The sequence below is a fragment of the Mirounga leonina genome, unplaced genomic scaffold, assembly GCF_011800145.1.
Source record: "Mirounga leonina isolate KUSES-001 unplaced genomic scaffold, KU_Mleo_1.0 Mir_95, whole genome shotgun sequence".
Lineage (NCBI taxonomy): Eukaryota > Metazoa > Chordata > Mammalia > Carnivora > Phocidae > Mirounga > Mirounga leonina.
In genome coordinates this window covers 7,836,928-7,863,226 of record NW_023270865.1, presented here as the reverse complement: position 1 = coordinate 7,863,226, position 26,299 = coordinate 7,836,928, and the positions used below count along the sequence as shown (strand labels likewise).

The following is a 26,299-nucleotide window of genomic DNA, read 5'->3' as shown; positions in this document are numbered from 1 at the left end:
TTACGGAAGTATTCATCTGATCGAAAAGAGGACAAAGCACAACTGAAAACCAAGAGGAAATCCTTAAGTACAACAAGATAAAGTTATCACCAGTGAAATGGAGGGCAACTTTTGGCCATTCATACACATTCATATATAAGTTTGGTTTGGGTTTTTTTTTGTTTGTTTTTGTTTTTTTTACAAAATATCTGGTAAGATTCATTTAAAATTCTGTAGAATAACAATTTTTAATCTTTTATGGTATCTGCCTAGAGCTCTTCCTGGTAAAACAGATAAATGTGTTCCAATGACTTTATATCAAGATCTACAAATTCTCTGAAAAATTAAAAAAGAAATTTAAATTAATATAATCAAGTTATGTGACCAATTGATAATATTTTTCTCCCAAAGAGAACAATTTATATAGAAACACACCACAACAGGTGGCATTACATTTTAAAATGCTCTTAATTTTTTAAAGTAGGACTAAATTTCTAAGTAAAGGTAGGGTTAGCAAAGACCTTATTTCAGATTACAAGAGAAAGGACTGCTACAAAGTGCCAAGAAGTGTAACACTGAACCGTAAGTCAAGCTTTTTTTTTTTTTTGATACTGATGTTTTAAAATATATTTTTAAAGTAAAGTAATCACCACACTTTGGGAAAAATTGTTGAAATATAAAACAACCAGAACATGTTTGTTTTGGTAGCTGATGTTTGGCTGACTTTAATATTTAAAAAATCTTCAGATTAGACTCTATACATTTTAATACTATACGGAAACTCTTTAAGAGTTCCTGAAGACCTATGCTGTCCATTTTTCTCTGAGAATTTCTAGGTTATTATTCAAAAGCAAACACCACCCTTACAATATACCATTACCATTAAATACTTGGATCATGTGCCCAACTGTTCTATTTCTCTAACCTCCTTACTTGAAGCTTTGGTTATAAGGGGAAACCAGATTTATAAGTATTCAGTTTTCTGAGATTTTACAACACATTTCCAATGAAATACATTCTTCACTCCTATGTTAAAAGGCCAGCTCAAGCCAGCTTCCTTCTGGACAACTACAATCAAATTGGTTTTATTTGTAGTTCAATTCTGTAAATAAAAAGCTCTGGCAACTTTGGGATTTACTCATGGAAAACTAGGAAAAATGTACTCCCTAATCCTCACCCAACGGTGCACTAACCAGCAGTACCAGGTGTTCTAACCAGTCTTCTCTAATGCTGCTGGTCTAAGACCACAAACCATATCTACATTTAAGAAACATCTCCGTGTGTTCTAATTCCAGTATGATGCATTGTTGGTGATGTTATTTTATAAGACTTGTGATCCTGCATGACTTCTGGCCACTGCTGCCAAAAAGGAAAAAAAGACAGCTGTGTATGGAAAAGGGGGGCTGGAGGGAACTAATGAAAATGTTCTTGTGGACTTGTTTTCTCTAAACATAGACATGCCCCTAACAAGCACAAAATCCCAACCCCTAATGCTGATCACTTGGAATATTAAATTATCAAAATTAAAAATAATTTCCTCACCTAGCACAAGATACTATACAATATTATAAACACAGACATGTGAAAAAAAATCAAGCAGTAGAAAATGTACAACAGCTTTGGTGCTATACAAAATAACTTCCAAAAACGATTGACAGTGAAGCACAGAGTTCATGTTCTCTTACCACAAACACTCCACTGCTGATTTCTACTTGTTTCCTTTCAAGTTCTTGGTGAGGTCTGAACAGCCAAGAAAGACAGAATGTACAGTTTACTTAATACGAACCGCTAGGAACACCATGATACTTGCGCTCCAAAAGACGTCATTAAAAAGTCTTGCCTTTGCACTATGGCTCTGTGGCACGTTTCCTGTCAAGATCACAGCAGGTCCAAAATAAAGTGACAACTAGATTTAATAAATTAATATACATTTTGTTTAAAGATGTACAATGCACATTCTGTTTAATCCAAGGTTTTAGGGTATCCAGGAACTTCTATTTACACATGTACAGATCTCAGACAGCTATGATGTCGGAAGATGCAGGAAGGGCAGCAGAGCCTTGCACTGCTGCTCTCTGAATGCTGAGAACACAAGTCAAATACAGTTAACTTAAAAACAATGCTGAGAGATCACCGGGAAAAATCTCCAAAGAGAGAAGTCCACAAAAAAGGACACGTAAAGGCAAGGGGAAGGTCAAGGTAGTTGAGACAACCACTTTATTCTTGGGACGACTGTGGAGGTGGCGGAGATGTGCCTTGTTTGCCAGATTTCCGTTCATAATTCACGAGGCGTTGGCCCACAAGGTATCTAGGTTGTAAAAACAGGGTGGTTACTCTTACATGATCTTACATACTTAAACATTCTTCCTAAGAGCAGCCAGTGATACAGTTTTTAAATGCAAATCAGATCATTCCCACTTAAAACCCTGCAATGGTTAGATCGGTAGAAGGGAGCTCGAGAATGACCACCTGGCAAGAGGCGCACAAGCAGGCACCTCACAGGGAGTTGCAGGCCAGTGGGAAAACAGGAGAATGGCAGATGTTGGAAGGTCTCAGATGCTGGGCAATGGAGCATGTGCTCTGGTCCATATGTCAGGGGTTCTCACAAACTCACACACTTGGGAGGTAAGGCACAGTAAGCTTTTTCAGGGGATTTCTCTGGTAAAGATATTTTATAAAACAGCTTAGTGGACAGATCCGAAGAAAAACAGACTAGAATTATGGCCTTCAGAAAGCTAAGTAGGGAGGCAAGTGGACCGGAAAACCTCTAGCTCTAGAGAAAAGGAGAAATCAAAGGGCAAAGTTTTCAATGAGGTCAAAGGGGAAATGGCAGAGAGGTGAGTGAATGCAAGGAACAGAAGGCAGGAGGTTGTGGCCCAAGAACAGAGCACTGTGTGTTCCTAACTCACATGTTATGATGAGAGGGAGGAAAGGGCCAAGGATAGAGCCGCTGCAGAATTAGAAACAGAAGTGACCATGCTGGAATGACAAGATGTCACATCCCCAGGACGACAGCAGTCTTTTGTGGAGAAGCAGTGGTGTGCCTCACTAAATGGGGGGATTGGCCTGCAGGTTGACCCTCGGAGGACAGTGGCTGACCAAGCTGAGGATGTCGCAAAGAGCTCCAGGAGGCCGGGGTGACAGATGCCCATTTGGAGTCAGCACTGCAGACTAAGGAGTGGCCTGTAAGTCCTTAGCCACCTGTGCAAGCAGGGGAGAGTGAAGCCAGCCCGTGACAGGGTGGCCCGGGAGCTGGGTCTTTGAGACCCAGTTTACTCATCAATAAAGTAAGAACAACAGTACCATGTCCCATGATCACTGTAAGAAACAGAAAGCATACAAAGGCCATGGCAACAAAGGCCTGGCATGTGCTAAAGACTCAGGGTAGAAACTTTCACCATTACTTTTTCTTTTTCTTTTTTTTTTTTTTTTTGACCATTACTTTTTCTACCTTGACTTTCACCTACCACTTTTCCGCTAATAAATACTAGCCTAATGAGGTATTTTGGCAGTTTATGCCAAGTAGCTTAATGTGTCACTTTTTAAAACATTTCACTAATCCTACGGTTTCTTCATCCATGATCCCACTGTTTAATACTTTGTCTTCCCAATTCTTTTCTAAAAGTTTACGACTCCTTTCCACACTGTTCCCCAACTAACAAGTGGATTTTTAAACTGTGAGAATTTTGTAAGTGTTTTAAACAATGACAACTGAATTGACTCTAATGTAATACACACAGGTCTACCTGACATACACGTCATCACAAAACATACCAAGTCACGTCAAGCGGTTAGCATTACAGCAATGAAAAGCATAGAAAGAAATGGTGTGAGTTAACTTGCCCAGGACCAAAAAGTAACTCAGTGGCAGAAAAAGGAGACTCTGAACACATCCCCCACTTTTCCTAATGCCCCAGCACCCTCTCGTGCCCTGGCCGGCCCCACGCACACCCCACGCTCAAATACTGCTAGAGAACAGGTAAACAACAGCACCCAAGATGGGGCCTCTAGGGAGCCTGCACTTCAACAGTTTTCTACAGGAAGGAACAAATGGGGAGAGAGAAAAGAGTACACTGCGCTGCGGAAAGTGACAAATAAGAAAGGCTGGGAGGGGGGTGAGAAAGGACACCGGGGCAGCTGAGCAGGGGAGCAGGCCGGGGCACAAGCATTCAAGAAGAAAGCAGCAAAAGCCGAGGCCGTGTCTCGTTTGCTTTCTGCCTGCAGAACTTACTCGTCATCCTAAACAAGCAAAGTGACACGAACTGACATTCGTCACTGACATCCCCCCTTCTGTTCTTTCTTGGTGGACAGAATTTTCTACTCTGACCGCTGAAGTGTACTTGTCCTTTTACTGCCAGCAAATGCTTTGGAGAAGCCTTGAACATCCTGAATTTCATTCTTAAAAATATTACTCTTAAGAATCCTCAGAGTAAATAAGGTGACCATATATTCTGCTGTCTAAACTGAGACACTCACAAATAAACGGGGGTATTGTTAACAAGGACACAAGATGGCACGTGTACACTGGGACTTTCCAGGCAAACCCGGATGGAGAGTTATAAACTCCCCTTCCCTGCTGGACACCACTAAACCAGAAGAGGACTCAGCTTTCTGTCAGAACACGGAAGGTCAGAGGGCGATTATCCCCGGAAGGTGTTTCCCTTGGCCGCTGTCAGTCTCTCACTGAGGTCAGGTCACAGTGTCCCCCAAACAGAGGCCCTACAATACTTCTGCAGGGGCCTCACAGCCTCCCTCAGCAATGATCAGAGTAACCCAGTGGTCCCCTGCTGGCAGGCAGGGCTGAGGCAGGTTGAGTCCTCATGCAGGCTTCTTATTTTTATCCAAAACTATTTAATATATTGTCAGACCAAAACATTTGGAAACAGACTAAAAACTATTTGGAACGGGCATTAAAAAGTCTTCCTCCCCCTTCCTAGTTTCTCCCAGTCTTTTCATCTCCATAAATGATAACTATGTATTCCCAGTTGCTTGGCCCAACTGAGTCCTTGATAATGCTTTCTTCACACTCAACATCCAATCTGTTAGTGAATCCTATTAATTCTACCTCAAAATATATCCAGAATCTGAGCACTCTTCCCAATGATGACTTATATTAGAAAGAAAAATTAAAAAATGAGACATCTTAAGCTAGATGAATGGAAGTCTAGACTTACTTGTCATTTTTAATGTGTTCATAAAGGCGCTTGAACTGGCGGACCTGGAAGGACAAGATCCCCATCAATACCACAACCATCAGTAAAAATGGATAAATTCGCCGGTGGACCAAGTTTTGCATTTCCGCAGTAACACCTGTAAAACCAAAAAAGAAAAACTCTAAGTGTATGTGGAAGGACAGGGAAACGAAATTATGTTCTTCCCCTAGGAAGAAGGGACTGGTGGTGCTCAATTAAAACTGAAACTCGTGTGTGAAATGGAACGAGGCCTGGAGTGAGGCCAGAACGCAGCGGTCCCAGAGAGAGGAGCCTCGTGAACCACGCCAAGGGGCGGGACCGTGCTTTCAAGGCCACGCAGGAACCAACAAGAGGATGTTCACTAACGAGGAACAGTGAGAGTCGTTCAAAAGAAAGGTCATTGTGGAGAGTGAATCAGTGGCGGAGGCTTCAAACTAGGGAAACCACGTAGGAGGCCACTGCAGTTACGGTGAGAGCCATGGGGAAAGGTGCCGGATTAGAGAATGGATTCGGGAGGCTAGGTCAGCGGGACTTGGGGACCATTTGAGTAAGGAAGGCAGAGAGACTCAGGTGACACAGATGACCTACAAGGTTTCTGACTCATGCAGCCTGTTGGGTAACACTAGTCACTGAGAGGGGGAACTCAGGAGGAAAAGATTTGGAGGGGAAAACTTTGTGCTTATCATTCTGAACATATGCTGGGTTTAAGGTCCTGTGAGGACTCTTCAGCACACAATTGATAATATCTAGTTGATGAAGCATCACTAAATACCAGCCCCTCTTTGCTTTTCCTTTTATGGTAAAGAACGTTTTGAAAATTAAATATAACAACATTTTTCCTTGATTTTACAAGTATGGGATCGCAGCACTTCTAGTCAGGAGACAACCTGAAGGAAATCTGTTCCTATTTTGGGGACAGTGTAAATGTTAATACTTTCTCACCTAGAGAAAAAAACTATACCAAGGAGCTTTATGATTCTCCAAATCTTGCCCTAAGTTGCAAGTCTAAGAAAAATAGTCTTCTGAAATCACTGTTTTAGCTAGATTTATATTTACAACTTAATCATATGGAGCCAGACGGCCTATGATACTGGAAGTGACACTAATATAGTGGTGTTCATAAAGGTGCTCTCTTCAGCTCCCCAGCCAGCATTACCCACCTAGTAAAGGAACAACGCCGGACGCTATGACGTAAGGTACACACAGGGAAAGCAAGAGCACAGAGATCACTGGCGCTGCCAGTTTACGAATGATATAGTGAAGGTCAATGTTCCGGATGCCATTTGCATAAACCTGAAACATGAGGGAGAAAATCAGAACAAGGATACATGACAAATTCCTCCAATTAACAGAGCAATCTCTACTGAATCCAAGCCACAGGGAGTTAAATTTATTGGTTATTTTTCCCAAAGTCAAGACAAATTTTGAACACCAACCTAAGTATGGTGCTCACAAGTTTTTACAGAAATGCACTTACTTCCTTACACTTTGTAGTTAACTCTGCTGAGGGATAAAATAAGACACCAATCGAGAATCCTGACTACACTAGCCTTGCACCATACAATGCCAGACACATCCAATAACGTTAGATGAAGACCACATAACCTGAAACAACGGCACACACATCTTATGTGAGTGATCTGTATTATTACTCAAAATTGCATTCATTTCATCTGAATATAAGAAAACATTATCAACAGGAAACATGTTCCCGAAAAGCCTGTATAAATGAAATTTTGACAAATCAAAGGTATTTTATATAAAAATTTAATATGAAAGAATTCTACAGTGAATTTTTTTTTTACTTCAAGAATTTCTACAATATTTTCATCATATTCAGAAAGTTCTAATGAATAGTACTTCAGGGGAAAGAACGAATGGAAGTGGGAAAACTTTGGGAATAACGGAAAATAAAGATGGTGTGAAGAGGGGGACAGAACAGAACACTGTTCCTGTTTTCTCCCCAGCACTTGAACTTGTGGCCCCAGCAGAGTACCCTGCAATTCAACCCAATCCCTCAGGAATGGGCCAGAGCATTCAGATGTGCATCACAATAGGCTTAACCCTCCAAAGGCATGCTTCCAATCCAAAGAAACCTATTTAACCCAAATGCATTTAAATCAATGCAACAAGGCACCCCAGTGTTTCTCAAACCTTTTACTCAAACTTACACATATGTAAGAGAAAAGGCGGCGTCAGAGAGCAAAATATTAAAAAGATCAACAATGTTTCACAGCCTCCAACTGTGATTAAACCCTTATTCTTCACACTCCTTTGCAAGGGCCAGAGTCTCACCTGGAGACTCCACAGTGGAGAGATGCACGTGAACATACAGCAACTCCCTGGCTCACCCTACCTCCAGAAATCTCTGGGTTCAGGAATTTTTTTTGACAATTTTCTTGTGCATACTGAGCTGAGAACTACTGTCTTTATTTCCTATACATCAAAAGGAGATGTACCTTTACTGCTACAGAACTGTAACACCTAATTTATTTGGCACTAACCTAAGGATAAGAGTGTTGCCCACAAGTACATTTTCTAGACAATTAAAACTTAAAGAAGTATGTATCAAAATCTGTTATGTTAGTTATTTTAGATAGAAATCTTCCTGAAGTGAATTATCGTAATTCCCAGCCTATTATCAGAGTACAGAAGCACAATCTACTTTTTTCAAGGTTATCACCACAATGATCAAGTTATCTGACAGTTCCAACAACAGAATAATAGTCTTAGGTGCTATGCAGCTAGAATATTCCCAAACAGCTTTGCTTTTTCTTAAATTAAGATACGTGTTTTTATTTTTTATTTTTACTATTTTTTAAGGCTCTGGGATATATATATTTTTAAGTTTTTATTTTAATTATAGTTAATAACATACAATGTTTTATTAGTTTCAGATGTACAGTTTCAGCTTTACTTTATCAATCTATTTTTTCCTGCCCTTTATTTTTAAAAAGATTTATTTATTTGAGAGAGAGAGAGAGAGGGCGTGTGTACAAGCAAGAGGGGCAGAGGAGAGGGAGAGAGAATCTCAAGCAGACTCTGCACTGAGCACAAAGGTGGACACAGGGCTTGATGTCACGACCCTGAGATCACGACCTGAGACAAAACCAAGAGCTGGATGCTCAATCAACTGTGCCACCCAGATGCGCCTGCCCTTTATTTATTGTCTTGAACAGTAACCTCTTTACTCTACTACAGATTTAGAAAACTGAATACCAAGCCTACATCAGAACTCCTGCCCTGAAAAGAAATCATATATGCTAATTTTGGCCTTTACTTTAGACAGGGTTTTAGGTACTCTAAGCCACTGGTTAAACTTCAGATAAGGGAAGTTTTAAAATAGTGGCTGATGAAAATTCATGGTGATAAAACAGCGAACTTCTTCTTTTAAAAAAAAAAGTTATATATGCTTATTAGAGAAAATGTGTAGAAAACTCAGAAAGGTGGAAAAACGAAACGTAAGCACCCCAGCGGCCAAGCACAACCTCTGCCACTCACAGTCTCTCCTGAAAGCTGACTCTGCTCACCTGCTCAATTACTGTTTTCAACCACCACTGAGGACCCATCAGTGTTATAGCTGCAATGATTTTGGCGTGCAGGACTCCAAGTGCCCAGTCCTAGGGAAATAAAACCATTTAAGATTTATTTATTTGAGAGAGAGCGAGCAGGGGGAAGGAGACAAGTAGGGAGCCCGATACTACGTGGGGTTCGATCCCAGGACCCTGAGATCATGACCTGAGCTGAAATCAAGAGTAGGGCGCTTAACTGACAAAGCCACCCAGGCGCCCTGGGAAATAAAAACCACTTAACAGATTTTCATTTTCAGCAATAAACCCAGCATAGAGGCTATATAATTTTCCTGCATATTTCATTTCAAACCAGAAGTTCTGCAGGATTAGTAACAATTTTACAGAAGACTAACGAACACTAGAAAACCCAGGGAAATTGCCCACCCTCCCCCACACCTGCACCCCCTACCAGAGCTCAATTTCACCATTTCTAACAAAACAAATTCTAGTATATTTCAGAAACCTATAGTACTTTTCCAAGAGAATTAGGAAATAAATAAAACAGTGCCATAATTTTGTTTCATCAAACCACCTTAGGCTGCCGTGTTGGTTTTAGCCAAGCTAATTATGTCAAAATAGCCTGTGGAGCCATGTTCGGCCTAAAGAAACTATCCCAAAGGCTCACAGAGAGCTCCTAGCTCTAGTACTGCTGAACTGCTATTAGAACCTCCAGGGCCACACCAGGCTCCCCGCTGTGCCTCTGGCCTGCTCATGCCAGTGTCCCACCCGTGCCCCACCGGGCAGCCGGAGTCATTGCCACCCCCACCCCCCACCACGTGATGACTCAAAGCCCAAATCAGACCACATAAGGGCAATTCCCTGCTTACAACCCCAAGGTCCTCAGCATGGCACACAAAATCCTTCATAGCCTGGTGTCTGGTTTTGTTTTTTATGTATTATTTTATTTATTTTTTAAAAAGATTTTATTTATGTATTTATTTAACAGAGAGCGAGAAAGAGAGAGATAGCGCATGTGAACACAAGTAGGGGAAGCAGCAGCAGAGGGAGAGGGAGAAGCAGACTCCCCGCCGAGCAGGGAGCCCGACGTGGGGCTCGATCCCAGGACCTGGGATCATGACCTGAGCCGAAGGCAGACACTTAACGACTGAGCCACTCAGGCGTCCTTTAATGTATTTTTTAAAAGATAACATGGAACATTTAGATCTATTCTTATATAAAACCAAAACCTTTTGCAGAGAAGGCTGGAGTCCTCTGTGACTACCAGCCCAAGTCCTGATTCCTCCCCAGCAACGACCACTGCTAACACTGGTATGTACCCTCCACATTTTTTCCCCTATGCATTTACCTGTATCTACACATATTCATCCCACAGAAAAGATGTAGTATCATTTTTATATGGATTTTGCTCATACCGTTTTTCCTTTTCATTGTCCACCATCTTCAGGCTAATGTTCTGATTTACTGATTTGGTTAGTATTCTGACAATCTTCTTTAAATGGGATCAAAGGTTGACATATGCTCTGAATTCTTGCACATCCTAAAAATGGCTCATCACTCTGACAAAAAGCTAAATGACATTATGCCAGGATATAGGAAGCTTGGTTTTTCTCCCTTTTCTCTCAATGGCCTATAGATGCTCTTCTGCTATATGGCTTGTGGTGCTACAGAAAAAAGTCCACTACCAATATGATTCTCTTTTTTGAAGTTTGACTTCTCTTTACCTTAGAATTCAGAAATCTTACCAAGATATGCTCAAATATGTGTTTTTCTTATCAGTTTCATCTCAATGTCCACTTCACCAAATCTGATGAGTCCTTTAACATACAGAATCAGGACTTTCTTCAATTCAGTTAAATTTTTCTATTTCATTCCATGTTGCCTCATTTCTGCACTCTGGAGCTCTTATTAGGGGATGTTAAATTCCCTTCACCTTCCTACTTGTTCAGTTTTGCTCTGTGCTTGGCAGTGGTCTTCCAGGAGCCCAATCGTAACTTCAATGGTGACTACCCACGTCTTTAATTCATCTACTGAATGTCTGAGATCCATGCGATTCAGCATCACAGTTCCACTTTGTTTTATTGCCATTGTGTGTGCATACACACTTGATGATCTCCTGCGTTTTTATTCTTCTGTTTGGATGCTCATGGCTTGGTGAGCAAGCAGTTCCATGTCACAGGGCATGTGTTCTGATTGCTCTGCCTGACCTGTTTTTCTGTTGTTGCTGTGCACTCCCTTAGATAAAGCATTTGGTTATTTTTCTCTGCAGGTTCGATGAGGCTCAGGTCTATAACCTAAAGGACTGCAAAAGGACATTTTAGCCCTTTAGACCTTTGGGAAAGCAAGTGCCAGTCTCCTACAGAGAACATGGCAAAAGCCTCCCCGCTGCTTCTCTATGGTCCCAGGCTCCCAGGCAGGGAAGATTTGACCCACAAATTCAGCTTTCTTTTGGCCTTTTCGGAGTCTAGAAGGCACCCAGGTGAGGTTCATGTTCACCTGAGAAGTCCACAGACTGCTCAAGTTCAAGCTCTTCAAAGATCCACTGATATATCTAGACCTTTCCCACAGGATAGGACACATAATACTAGTTCCTCTGCTAGAATTCCAAGAGTCTAATCTCCCATAAATCTATAGCTGCTTGACACAGGGAAGGCAAGTAGCTTAGAGTCAGGAATGAGACAAAGCACACTGTTCTGTCAAATGTTAGAGTTTTATCAAGAATTTTAAAGATACCATGCTGTATATATCCATCTACAACCTGTATTTTTCTTCTACTTAAAAACATGTCTGAGGGCACCTGGGTGGGTCCTGGGATCAAGTCCCGCATAAGGCTCCCTGCTCTGTGGGGAGCCTGCTTCTCCCTCTCCCTCTGCCTGCTTCTCTGCCTGCTTCTCTGCCTGCTTGTGTTCTCTATCTCCCTGTCAGATTAAAAAAAACAAAAAACAAAAAAACATGTCTGAGAGCTATCTATAGCAAAACATACAGCTCTACTTCACTCTTTTTAACTGCTGCACTAAGTGTCAAAGTAAAAATAGGTCACATTTCTTTAGTCATTCTCTGCTGATGGACATCTGGGTTGCTTATAATTTTGACATTATAAAAAATGACACAGTGGAAACAGCCTTGGTTGTACTTCCTGCCCACATGTAAATATTTCTTTACAGCAGATCTGGAAAAGTGAAACTGCTAGGTCATAAATATAAATATCCTTAAAACTGTATAGTTTCCAGTTACTCTGCAAAATGACAATGTTGGGTACTGTCAAGACCACCAAGGACACACATGTAATCGTGCAAGCTGCATTTACTGCTCACTGCAGTGAGGAGGAACACACAGTATGCAGAAGCTGGGGTGCTCACTAAGAATGTTAGAAAAGCTTATTATAGTATTTCGGTTTGTTTGAGGTGCTAGGAGAGAATTTAAGGAAGGAGGGCTTTGCTCTATGTCAAATCCTTTAGAAAGTGAGGTAATCTATATTGGGTCTCTTACTAAATTCTATCCAGAAGCAGGGACTGACTGAGGCTAAAACTGTAGTAGCCAATGATGTTAGCTGGGAATGGGGGGTTGTCTTCTCATTTCTGCGGTTTGGACAAGGCTCATGTTTTGCCTGTGTTCAGACAGGATTATGAAAGGGTCTTGCTTTTGTCTGGCTCCATCACGGTCACAGAGTGGTCTTGTGTGATGCTGATGTTCTGTGAAATTGTTTCTGCCAGACAGGAGAACACCAAGGCCTAGCTGATGATGCTAGGCCAGCTCCTGGATACCAGGGGCTACTTGCTCTTTTTCAGTGCTGCACACTGCATAACATCAAGACGCAAACAGTACCTATTTGCTGCATTTGCAGTGATTACCGGGTTAAGGCAGCATCTGTCTGACCTCCTTCCATAGTAATATTCTGTGTTTTCTTTTGGGATATCAAGTAATCTGTAAGAGGACACTTTGCCACCATTCAAATAACTACTTCTGCACTGTAGTGGTGTGAAATATGCCTGCAAATTCCTCTCCCATTAGGTGGTTGGGGTCTATAGCCCCTTACCTTGAATCTGGGCCAACCACTGTGTCTTGCTTGTATCCAATAGAATGTAGTGAAAAGCAATACTGTGGGAATTCTGAAATGAGGTCATAAAAGGTGGCGCAGCTCCTACCTTGTTGGGACACTCATTTCTCTCAAGTGCAGTATAAGAAGCCCAACTACCTTGACGCTACCAAGCTGTGAGGAAGCCCAGTTACACCCAGGAGCTCCAGCCAACAGCCCAGGTGGGGTGAAACCAACAACCAATGTCAATCCTCACAGGTGAGTGATGATGCTTCCAAAGGATTCCTGCCACAGCTCTCAAACACACTCGGCTACTGAGTCTTCCCAGCTGAGGCCCCAGGTAACATGGAGCAGAGACAAGTCAATATGGCCGGTCTTATTTTCTAGCCCGCAGACTCTCTGGACACAATAAATGGTTGTTTTAAGCCACACAGTTGTGACGTAACTTGCTAGGCAGCAATAGTAACTGAAGACCCATCGACCTTCACCTGATGGGTTCCGTATCCACTGACAATCCTTGCTGGAATCATTTATTTTGTTAACTATTGCAAAACACTGATTCTCTTTTTTTTTTTTTTAAAGATTTTATTTATTTATTTGAGAGAGAGAATGAGATAGAGAGAGCATGAGAGGGGGGAGGGTCAGAGGGAGAAGCAGACTCCCTGCTGAGCAGGGAGTCCGATGCGGGACTCGATCCTGGGACTACAGGATCATGACCTGAGCCGAAGGCAGTCGCTTAACCAACTGAGCCACCTAGGCGCCCGCAAAATACTGATTTTCTAAATCTGTTAATTCCTCTACATTTGTTAGCTGGCATGATTCTGTAAAAAACAGCTTTCCTTCAATCCCTGATGCTATCTGACTATACTGCGATACATCTCTCATACAAAGACATCACATGTGCTTATTTCCCTCTCTCTCTCACTCTCCTCTCCGAGTCTGATCCAGAGCACACTGGATTTGAGGCAGTTCCAGACATATGCTCTGTCTCACTGCGTGGTCTGCCCCCTCCTCCCTCCTAAAGTATCGTTTTCCTTTCTTACCCATTCCTCTATATTCTACTAGGTTGTCCTAGACATTATCCCCTACAGAAAACCAAATCCCAACTCCCAAAACCAGCATAAATACCTCTCCCACATGATGCTGCAGCAACCTGTGCTTGCCCCAGTCACAGAGCAGCCTACCTGTTACCTGTCTGGCCCACCTGCCTGTAAGGTGCACAAGAAGTTCCTGCATTGGCCTCATTTCCATCTGAGTGAGTTATACAATACAGGGTTTTAGCACTAATGTAAATATGTGCTGTTAAATGAAGTTTTTGTGGAGCTCTTCATCTGGAAAGGAGAGGAAGGGAAATCCCACATAATTTTCATTTCCAGTAAATCCACTGTCATATACAAGAGGAAACAGAAACAAGGCTGAGAAGCCTCTGAATGACCGAAGTCAGTGCCTTGCTCTTTCCCCTAGGATCTCTTAAGAATTTGAAGTCTATGATGCTAATTTCCGGCTCCAAATACTATAGAAAAGTTTCCCTACTAGCTTTAAGATCTTTTGTGACCTATATAAGTTCATCAGAATGCTCTTTTTAATAAGCCTGTGACTTTGTGGGAAAACATGCTGTAATTATTTTAAAAATGTAAGTTACTGCTTAAAGTCTCAAACCTAAAAGAAGCAAGATATATCACCCTAACTAAAAAGTGGAAAGATCAATGCATGTTAGTTTGTATCTTTAAATATCATGTGAAGCCTAAATGAATAGTGACATTTCAACCTATAAAGACCTTTTAAAGGAATTATATGACCTGCATATTCTGAAGGCAATAAATTAAAATGCATTATTTAATCGATTTTATAAGGGTTCCTACAATAGAAAAAAATAAGGAGTCTTTCTAAACAAACCACCTATAATCATTTAAAAAAAAAAAAAATCAAGGATTTTTCTGATCTGAGGTCCACAAAGAAAAATCACGAGCAAAAGTCAGGCACTTACCTGCCATGGGTAAAAAAGAGGAGTCTGATCCAAGGGAACCCTCAGGGGAGCAACAATAACCAGTTCAAACAGGAGCCCCAGCAAGAGCGGGACAACTCCCGCCAACAGCACGGCAACTATCAAAGTCTTCATGATCTATTAGGAAACGAGGCCATGTCACCAGAGAGTCTTTCTGATTTTCAGCTAAACTATTCCATTTGGAAATTTATTTTTCTTCTTTAACCTGATGCCTAACAGAATATATTATTACCTCACATACATTTTATGTTACACCATTAAATGAAATTTGAATGTGTATATACAAGCTCAAGCTATAACAGAAGCATGAAATTATTATGCATTTTTGCTATAAAATTCTAAAAAATTCATTTTATTACATATATTAATCAGGTGGCTGTGCTGTTTTTTTCAATCTCAGTCTCAGAAGTAGGCTTCTGTTTGTCCAAGAAAAGCTACTGATTATCCCAAGTTGCTATTCCAATGGCGGCCAACTCAAAGGCTGACCTGTGACCCCTGAGGTGGACTGGTATAGGGAGAAGGGCTCTGTATAACCCCAGTGAAGGTAATTAATCAATCTGATCAAACTAGCTCCCTTCAAAACCCTCTATGGTCCAACAAAACTATGATGACAGAAATGTCCTATATCTGTGTTGCCAATACGGTAGCCATTAGCCACACTGCTAGAGCCACAGCTCTAGAATTTGAACAAAGCAACACAAAATGAAAGTCAAAACAAAGAGAAAAAAAGAAAGACTATGAAAGCATCACTACAGAATCCTGATGAAGAAAGGAGTCTTTAGAGTGGCTCTGATGTCTGAGGACCTCCCTTTTTCTTAAGGTAGCCTCAATGAGTATGTCCGCTGTTTCAACAAGAGACTAATACGATGTGGGTGAAGATGCAGTACTTGTTTTAAATGGCATACTAAAGATCAAGAAGAGTATCAAATGAAAACTGGTATTAGCTGGTTTCTGTATTTTAAATATAGCTGTGTGTCTCATTATCTTGTGGAATTAAATAGCAATTAAAGCCCTCTGTTCATAATATAAAATAAATCTCATGTTTTTCTTTCAACACGAATATTAACCTTTCAGTGAAATGAAAATCTAAATTCAGATACAAAACTTCTTACAAAAGAAGAGGCATAAGTAGTGACCTAAACCTACTTACCAGTCATAGCCAACATCACAATCAATAAATCACCACCCCTGGACAATCATCTTACACTGCCATTTTTTTCCCCACCTTTGTGGAACTAAGTACTTTACTGAGTAATAATTTCCATTACTTACTACACTTTCACATTAGCCAAGACATTCTTGAATTAGCAATAGAATGTGTAATTAAAGGAATCCCATTTATATGATAAACATATAAAACTTAATCCTGAAGTCAAGATTTTACATATTCAAATAGATCAAAAAATCAAATTTTAGAAAAAATATCTTAAAGGAAATTTTCACTTAAACTGATTTTAAATTCTACAGAGTATCTTATTCTTTAAGAATTTCCAAAACAACTTTTCTAATTGCATTACTTAAGGGCCTAACTGGATCACTTAATAGCATGATTTTCTTTTGACCCTTGAATACATCTGACACATCTGACCATGGTTCTCAGAATGAACCAGAAAGCTACTACTGTCTTAAAGGAATAGTCCTTCTACTTAAAAAAAAAAAAAAAAAAATCAATTCTCTTAACACTATCAGCATAATGAAGAAATGAAAGTGAAAAGATTTAAAGAAACGACTGAAAAAAAATATCCACTACTCCTGTCATATAAGATCAGTTCTTTATTAGAAAAACCTACCATGAGGGACCACTCTTTAACCTTCTGGAAGATCACTCTGCGTCCCTGTGGCATCCATGCCACGAGCACCGTCACTGCCCTTATGGTGAGCCAGCAAACATAGAGACCACAAGCAGCTGTGTAGAGCTCATGAATTTTGGCAGTCCCCGTCCAAAATGACATTAACCAACGGCCAGCAAATACTGAAAATAGAAAGGCTGATAAATGAGATATATGGCTATCTATGTAAAAACTGCCTCAGATAAAGAGTGAATACAAATAAATTCTACCATGTACCAATAAAAATCTACATCAAGCAAGATGATTTATAAAGGAACTTTCTTCACATGGTTATACTCCTCAATAAGGCTAGAGAGAACAGCAAGGTCCAAATGTCTTGTGTATTTTTCTATGGATTGATTTCCTCTTAATACAGTACTATTTATTATTTTCAAATACCTAAAAGAAGCTAATGGCTGTGCTGAGCATTTTCCATGTATTATATCATTAATCCCCCCCAAATCCCCCAAGTAGCCACTATATCTCCATTCTGAAGATTAGGAAACCAAAGCTCAGCAACAGAACCTTGCCCAACCAAGGTCATGTGCGGGTGGAGGCTGAATTTGAACTCATGACTATGTGACAAAGCTCATGCTCTTGACCAATGAACCACACTGCCTCCAATTAAATTAAACCAGCTCATCAACAGTTAAGTCTTACAAGCCGCAATGCTCGTAAGACTTCTTTGCAACCTCCCAAAATGGTTTGGGTGTGAAGACAAGTTGTTTTTAAAGACAAATGTTATGTGAAACAAACACATGGATAAGATAGATATAATTTCACATGCTTCTAATCAAGTGTTTTTGAGAGGACAGGGTTAAGTTTTTAATTTGTAGTAAATTATCATCAGAAAGTAAACCATGGAGGGAAACAGCCTCCTTCGCCACCTTAAATGCATATATGACACCAAGCATTTCTAGGATTAAACATGACTATGTTCTTCCCATTAGATGGTGAGATTGGGTTAACAGGGAAATATTCAGTTAACAATATTTAATGAAATTAAAGTACTTTTACTGCCAAATTCAGGTACTACGTTTCCTTCAAGTTTTTCTTAATATTTCTGATAAAAACATGAAAATGGAACATAAAAACCACAAATGTAAAACAGTCCAAAATTCAAAAACTAAGTTTTCTCAGCAATATGTTTACTACACTGCACCTAACCGTTAATCACTTTGTCATTTTAACAGCTGTGATTATGAGTAGTGAGGATTTAGCAAGCACAGTTCTAAAGGTCAAAGTCATTATTCAGAAACATGCAAAAAAATTTTTATCACCACTTGTCGTTAAATCACAATTCCTACAGATTAGAGAATATTCTCATTATTTTTAGAAACCTCACTTGAAATTATATTTTCTACTTGCTCCTTCCTGACCTTATTAGCCCTCATGGAAAAACTCAAGTATTTAATACAAATTTGATTTATAAAATTATAGAGGTAGTGCTATAATCAAGATACTAACTCAATATACATTTATGTGCTTGTAAGAGATGAAAACTATCTTCCACTTAATGATTTCTTAAGCAGCTAACATGTATCAGTATGATTTAGAATTTTCTTCCTTGCTATACACACTAACTGGGAGGGTGGGGGCAGCAAGCTCTTCCTGAGACTTTGTCACTGGCTTTGGACTCGACCCCATTTACCTCTGACCTTTGCAGAACATGACAAACTATTATATTCATCCACAGTGTCTTACTTGTTAGGTAAGGAGACGGTGTCTAGTCAAAATTTAAAGATTAGTATTTTTGAATACCAGATGATAAAGGGAAACAGTCTGACTTTATAAAGTGTCTAGTAACACCATACAGTGGACTGGAAAGATACAGTGAGGGCAAACATAATTAACATCAAAAGACTGGCTTGAAAAAATGATTTAAGCCACAGATAACTTTTTGAAAACCCATTCTATAAAGAGACTATCTCCAAGAAAACTGAGCGACCACATATACTTTACTTCTAAAACTGAATCAGGAATTTTATCTTGATTTTGTTCACCCCTCTGTTCCAGTACAAATGACTCCAAGGAGAGGGGGAGCCCTAAAAAGATCAATATCCCATATTCAATCAAAAATAAGGGGCAAACTATTTCAAGTTTATACTTGATGAAAGATACAAAGCATCTTCTCACGTCATTAGCTCATACCTGGTAGAGTAAGGCAGATGAGGCTGGCAATCAGTAAGGTTATACACATGAAGACAATCAACAAAAAAATCTGTAAGGCAAAACATAAGACTGCATAAATGGTTCATGTGCTCAACATGACACCCCTCAAAGAATCAGCACAATTCTCGCAGTAAAAATAAATGGCCTATATTTCCAGGTTTCCTTCCATTTCACATAAAAAGGCATTTTTATTTTAGGTAAAATTACCATGATTTTGGCCAAAAGAAAATATTTGAAATATATTTTCATATAGTCAGATACATCAGCAAGTAACAAGTAAATAATTTTTTAATCAGAGAGCATACAAATAAAACATAATCAGCTTAAATTTTCCCTATTAATTAAAACTAAAAACATTCCCTTTTTAATCAAATTCTCAAAAACAAGTTTTTATGAAAGGAGAGTGCTGTCCAATTAGAACTTTCTGTGGAAGCTGCACGGCCCGACACAGCAGCCACCAGCACAAGTGGTCACGGAGCGCCAGACACACGGTCAGGGTGAACAAGTAATGAAATTTTACACTGCATTTACTCTGGTGTAATCCCACTAGAAAAGTACGTTTTTTTTTTTTTTCTTTTTTCAGCTTTACTGAGGTGTAACCGACAAAATTATAAAGTGTACAATGGGATTTGCTGTATGTACACATTGTAAAGGGATTCCCACCATTAAAGTAATTAACACATCATCATACCACATCCTTACAAATTGTATTCACTTTTAATTAAGTTTAAATGTAAATAGCCACGCGTAGCTAGGGGTTCCTGCATTGAGAAGAGCAGATAAAAAGGGAACACACTAAGAGGAAAGCAGCTGCCCTGGGCAGAAAAGGAGCAAGGGTTGCTTTCCTTCTACCTTACCAGGCACCCCTCTTCCCCTGCCCAGAAGGCAAAGCTCTAGCGGGAAGCCTGAAAAGGATGTACAATCACACTCTAAAGAGGAGCCTTTAAGGCTGTCAGCTTTCGCTGCTTAAGAAACCTCCTACCGGTTGTCTCTGATCTGGGCCAGAAAGTACCTTTTGCCCATCTAAGAGCCTCATCTCCCAGGACTCCTCCCATCTCTCACGCTCACCTGCATACACCCCACCCTCTAGATACACTTAATTCCCTGCAGTTCCAAACCTACCATGTCTAACCTGCCCCTTGGTTTGGCACGTGCCTGGAGTGCCCTTCCGTTTTTCCATTTTGTTCTCTGTCTGGCCTAACCTTAGAGACTTAAAATCATCATCTCCTCCACATGGATTCCCGAATGCCTTCCAAAAAAGCGTTCTGTGGAGCAAGGAGTGACCAACTGTGCAACAAGTTACCATATAGCAAGTGAGGTGAGGACTAAGGCCTGAGGATCAAATTTAACAACACAAAAGCCACCATGGCGACCCCTGTCAGGAAGAGTTTTGGTGGAGTTTGGGGGGAAAGTTGTGCTGGGACAGGCACTTCCTTAACCAGTCTGGTCTTCAGTTTCATCAGATGTTAACATGAGATTACTACTCCTTTGCAGTATTGGGATGGACAGTAAGTGGGAAAAATATTAGAATGCCCATTCCAGTTCCTGACACATAGCTAAGCTAGATCAATAATGTTAATTTCTTGTTTTCACTAGGGTCTTTTAACACTGCTACTCTCAAACAACAGGGAGCAAAAGCACACAGAATCCCAACACTATGATCCATCTCTAAAATCTGATAAACTTACCTGATATTTACAATGTATCAGGCTGCTAATGGGAGGACTAGGGGTTCTTTTCAGGAGACTGTAAGATATGTCTATACAGAGGACTACGTGCTAATAGCACTTTTCTCAAAAGACATTTGAAAAAAACTTGACTTCCACTTCAGTCTTATAGTACCTACCCTGAGTGGAAAATTTAAAGGCCGACGATAAGGCTGAAAGCCAACCGGCCCTCCTTGCTGGAGTATGGCTTGGTGGGCTGCATGTAGGCCTTCCCCCACCACAGGAATAGCGTTGTTATTTCGAGCATGCTGATTATTGTTAATTTGTTGATTTGCACTGTTCTCGTTTTCTTCCTGGTCTCCCAATAAATAGGAATGAAGATCCCTGTGTAAAAATTACATTCTCACTTCAGATCAGAATAAACAGCAGACATGAGACTTACTTTCTTATTATTACTTAAGGTAGAAAATGTACAAGTAGAATCTGTACACAGCAATGTTAAGTACTTCATTCTGGTCTAAATGTTGGTACCTGCTTTAAAGTAAACCTTTCCAAATTTAATGTTAATATCCACAACACCCCACAAATTCAGCTCAGCTACCATGTCTGCTGTGGCGTGGAGCTCAGCTACAACCTCCAGACCACACTTCAGTCATGGTAAACATGCCAGGGCGAGGAGGAGGCAGCTTGGGGCAGGCAGAGACAGGCACCTGCTCAACCCAATACAACCAAATGCAGATTTCACAGTAAGGTCTCTGCAGAATACCACATATTTTCTGAAAGAAACATTTAAATTACAAAGATCCAACTTTAAAATAAGTATCTAATATGGAAAGCTTGAAAAAAATAAAAGGCAACGTGCTGACTAAATGCCGGAGAAACCACTTGCCAGGACAGGACTTCTAAAATAATCAGGATTGGGGTGCCTGGGTGGCTCAGTCAGTGTAGCTTCTGCCTTCAGCTCAGGTCATGATCCCGGGGTCCTGGGATGGAGCCCCTGTTGGACTCCCTACTTGGTGGGGAGTCTGCTTCTCCCTCTCCTTCTGCCCGCCCCCCCCCCCCGCCCCACTCTCTCTTTCTCAAATCTTTAAATAAAATAAAATTTAAAAAATAATCAGGATTAAGTTGGTTTGCTTTTAATGCACTGAAAAAAATGTTTACTTATACCCTGTGTAATGCAGTCAAAGAACCTGGGCCAGCAGCAAACCTCTGTAAGAGGGTAAAAACATGCATACCTTCTCCATAAAAGAACGGACAATAATAATTAGAAAAATAAGAAAAATTAAGAATTAGAAGAACCTGCAGATACCACTAAATGGTCTCTTCTTAAAACTACTATTTCCTGGGCGCCTGGGTGGCTCAGTTGGTTAAGCGACTGCCTTCGGCTCAGGTCATGATCCTGGAGTCCCTGGATCGAGTCCCGCATCGGGCTCCCTGCTCGGCAGGGAGTCTGCTTCTCCCTCTGACCCTCCCCCCTCTCATGTGCTCTCTCTCATTCTCTCTCTCTCTCTCAAATAAATAAATAAAATCTTAAAAAAAAAAACAAAAAAAACCCTACTATTTCCTGAGGTGGCGGCGGGGTGGGGGGCATGGAACGTACTCTGTCAGAAGGGTTATCATGGGCCTACTTACAGCAAGTATCCAGCAGTAACAGTCCATGCTCGCACAAGCCCTTTTAGCCACTGCCGCGTGTGTCCCTGTTCAAGCAGCGCTGGCAAGACCACCTGAAGCAGAAGCAGCTCAAGGGACAGTTCACTCACTGGAGCATCACTAAGACAATTAAAAACAGCTGTAATTCACAATATGAATCTATTTTCCATTATAACTATATCAAATGTTAAACATCTGATGGGAAAACTCCTTGAAGAGTCTTATGAACTCACTGTCGTTATCACCTCTCCCCCACTCTCCCGTGAAGCCAGCAAGGCTTCCCCCTCCGACTCCTCCAAAACTGTTCCCCACAAGGATCAACAATGACCCTGGTGTCATTAAACCTGATGATCAGTCGTGGTGCTCACCTCACTTGCTGTGTAGCAACACGTTACACAACCGGTCACTCCTTGCTCCTCAAAACACATTCTCCCTAGATGCCTTTCTAGATCTGTTAGTTGTCCTTCAGCTCCCTGGGCTGGAGACAATGAGGGTCCCAGGCTCTGCTCCTCTCTCCTCTCATCTATGCATGCTCTCTGGATAAAAGCAAACTCATGTGGCTTAAAATACCACGCTTCTGTAAATTTCTATGTACCACTCAGACATCTACCCTAACTCCCAACTCTATATCCCAAGTGCCAACTCAGTGTCTCCTATAGACATTAGACATCTTAAATTGATCATTATCAAATTTCCACTCTTCCCTTTTAATCCTGTTCCCCCACAGCCTTCCTCACCTCAGTAAATGGCAACTCCATCTTTCCAGATGCTCAGGACAGGAACTTCCATCCTTGACTGCCTTTTTTTCACTCCACACTCAAAGAGTCCTACTGAGTGGACTCTAAGAATACCCTAAATCTCAATTCTCATGACCTCCACGGCTACTTCCTTCACCTCAGCTACCCTCCCCTCCCACCAGGATCCCTGCATTATCCTCCCAGCTGGCTTCCTGCTCCTGCCCTGGCCACCCTGAGCCAGTCTCTTCTCATTCCAGCAGCCACAGTGATACTCGTTAATCTGCACCAGATCACTCTTCTGTTCCAACCTTTCCAAGAACTCCCTAAATCACTCAAGTTAAAGCCAAAGTGCTTACACTGGCTTAGGAGCCTCTCTAGGATCTGACTTCCCATGACCTTTCTGACCTCACAGCCAACTACCATGCCTTCCTTCTACTCCAGCCGAACTGGCCTTCCTGCTGCTCCTCAAACAGACCTCAGTGTCACTGCACTTGCCCGACCCCCTGCAAGGACACTCTACCTCCAGGAATCCACATGGCTCACTCCCTCAGCACTCCTTCAGGGCTTTCCTCAACTGTCCCCTCCTCAGGTCCCCATCAGTCGCTTCTAAATTACAACCCCATTCTGACCACTCTCTCTATTCCCCCCTTTGTCTGCTTCATTTTTCTCCACAGTATTTATGGACCCTGATATACTATACTATGTTTTATCTATTTCTATGGCTGTCTCCCCCTCACTGAAATGTAAGTGCTACAAGAACAGAATTTTCCTGATTCTGTTTTGTTCACTGTTATATATGTAGTGCACAGAAAAGTACCAGGCATATCATGGGCCCTCAATTGTTTTTAATGGAAGAATGGGAGTAAAAACCACTATGTAGTCCAAAAACTTTGCTAAACTTCTAGGTATAACTGACTACCAAAATGGGTCTATCCTAACAATATCTAAAGCCAAAACCTGTGCTTCCTGGTTCCATGACCAGATCCAAATACATAAGGAGGGAGTAATGATTTAGTTAGGGAAAAACTCAGAGAATAAAACCTTAATTTGGATTTTGAGGAAAGATAACAAAAGCTTGCCAGGCAAACAGGGGGAGGAAGGTCATTCCAAACAGAAAGGGAAAAACAAGGGATAGCTAAGTATTTTAGGGAGACTTAATGGAGGGGAACATGGCTGGAGAACAGAATTCAAGTCAGACAATGCTGGGACAAGACGCTGGAAAGTCAATGTGAGATTATGCCAAGCCTTGCGTGTCTTTCTGAATGACCCAGATATTATCACGTAGATTATGGAGAGGCAGGGTGTTAAGGATGGGTTATAAATGGAGAAGAAGAGAAAGGCCTAAACTAAGGAAGTGGTCAATCAAGTTGGATTAGATAAGAGATCTTTTAAAAAGAGACTTGGGGCGCCTGGGTGGCTCAGTTGGTTAAGTGTCCAACTTTTGATTTCAGCTCAGGTCATGATCTCAGGGTCCTGGGAGCACCCGTTTGGGACTCCATGCTTAGCAGGGAGTGTACTTGAGGATTCTCTCTCCCCCTCTCCCTTTGTCCCTTCCCCCACTAATATGCTCTCTCTAAAATAAATAAATAAATCTCTAAAAAAATAAAATGAAACTTAAAAGATTTAAAGACCAATTAGAAATAATTGGGTGACTCAGTCGGTTAAGCATCTGCCTTCAGCTCAGGTCATGATCCCAGAGTCCTGGGATCAGGCCCCGCATCAGGCTCCCTGCTCAGCAGGAAGCCTGCTTCTCCTTCTCCCTCTGCCACTCCCCCTGCTTGTGCTCTCTCTCTCTTTCTGTCAAATAAATAAAATCTTGAAAAAAGAAAAGAAATCTGAGGAAGAAATCCAAATTTCCTGGCAGATTTCTGTTCAGGTAACTGAAAGGATAATGCAAGTCACTAAAAAAAGGAATACACGAGGAGTGTTCGTAGAAAACAGGTTTTTGGTGATTTAAGCTTTTAAATCAAAAAGATTTTATAACCATAAGCCTTATATCTTACTTTTAATCTATAATTACCTATACAACTATGGTATATATGATATGATTTTCATATAAAGATGTCTGTGGCTAACATGCTCTCATTAAGTATGGTAACCATTTCAATGCTGAACAAAGGCACACTTCAGTTGCAGAAAAATAAGTAAGTCTTCCTTTGGAAAATGTAAATGCTAAACTAATGCTTATATAATCAAAAATGGCCAAATTCAACTATCAAATGATTTCCAGTATCTGTTTAGAAATGAATGTTTTAAATGTATGGACTCTGGATATCAACAGAGATAAATTAGTAAAGCTTCCAAATTTCAAAAACTCACCTGTAGAGCATGACATTGTATGGAAGAAAATTAGGCAGCAAACTCTTAATTATACGTATAGGAAGCCAGAGCATCAGGAGGACAATGGAGCCAAAGACAATCTGCAGTAAGAAAAAAGGCATGACAGCACTGTAAATCATTCCCATGAGAGACAAGCAGGCTCCTACACATACCCAACCGATACACAATCCAAGTCTACACCCACCCAGGGTCCAGAGTGTTCTCACTCCACACACTATATACTTGGGTCACTCTGTGAAAAGAATGCATTCCTAGGGAGGCTGCTCCTCTCTCTCTCTAGGACACAAGGGCTCAAAAACAGGAGCCACAAAGGATAATCACTGCATGGTATTTGAAGAGAGAGTCAGAAACTTACAAAGAAGGACCAGAGTTGTCTGCAACTTAATAAATCACTTGTAAGTATTGTAAGACATGACCCATATTAATGGCTACAAACTTTCCGAACGGCACAATATTGCTTTTTAAATTTTATTTTGGAAAAACTTAAGTTTTAACTAGGTAATTTCTTCTTCCAGGTGGGAAGAAGCCTTGACATACTTCTGTAAGAGTTTAATTTAAGGGGCATCTGGGTGGCTCAGTCAGTTAAGCATCTGCCTTTGGCTCAGGTCAAGATCTCGGCATCCTGGGATTGAGCCCCACATCGGGCTCCATGCTCCGCGGGGAGCCTGCTTCTCCCTCTCCCTCTGCCTGCCTGTCTGCCTACTTGTGATCTGTCAAATAAATAAATAAACTCTTAAAAAAAAAGGGGGGGGGCGCCTGGGTGGCTCAGAAGGTTGAGCATCTGCCTTCGGCTTGGGTCATGATCCCAGGGTTCTGGGATCGAGTCCCACATCGGGCTCCCTGCTAGGCGGGGAGCCTGCTTCTCCCTCTGCCTCTGCCTCTCTCTCTCTCTGACTTTCATGAATAAATTTAAAAAAAAATTTTTTTTTAATTAAAAAAAAAAGTTTAATTTAAAAGCTATTAATGAATCTCCACTGCTCCAATGCATATTAAATGTAATTCAGAAACCCATAATTTGGCAATTATACTACTAAAAAACTAGAGGGCATTTTTGTCTTAGTAAACATTTTATTTATGTTATCGAAGTAACCAATAAAACAACTATTTGACAAGGAAGTTCTACAAGCTTTGCTAAACATAAATTATTCAATATATTTACTCT

General features: G+C 40.8%; 1 protein-coding gene across 4 annotated transcripts in view; it reads right to left on the bottom strand.

Annotated features, from left to right (window-relative positions):
• Window positions 1-808: 808 nt before the first annotated feature.
• MARCHF6 (membrane associated ring-CH-type finger 6) overlaps window positions 809-26,299 on the bottom strand; it is a 77,418-nt gene continuing 51,927 nt past the window's right edge. For 2 of the 4 annotated variants that reach the window (XM_034998822.1, XM_034998823.1), the window contains exons 17-26: window positions 25,117-25,217; window positions 22,043-22,180; window positions 20,590-20,794; window positions 18,723-18,792; window positions 16,533-16,729; window positions 14,725-14,859; window positions 8,702-8,791; window positions 6,332-6,464; window positions 5,154-5,289; window positions 809-2,287 (exon numbers count right to left, since the gene is read on the bottom strand). In XM_034998822.1, the coding sequence (XP_034854713.1) occupies window positions 2,197-2,287; window positions 5,154-5,289; window positions 6,332-6,464; window positions 8,702-8,791; window positions 14,725-14,859; window positions 16,533-16,729; window positions 18,723-18,792; window positions 20,590-20,794; window positions 22,043-22,180; window positions 25,117-25,217 (1,296 nt within the window). In that variant the 3' untranslated portion in view covers window positions 809-2,196. Of the gene's footprint in view, window positions 2,288-5,153; window positions 5,290-6,331; window positions 6,465-8,701; window positions 8,792-13,658; window positions 14,069-14,724; window positions 14,860-16,532; window positions 16,730-18,722; window positions 18,793-20,589; window positions 20,795-22,042; window positions 22,181-25,116; window positions 25,218-26,299 lie in introns of those variants that run through there. The other 2 variants (XM_034998824.1, XM_034998825.1) reach the window with 2 other exon arrangements.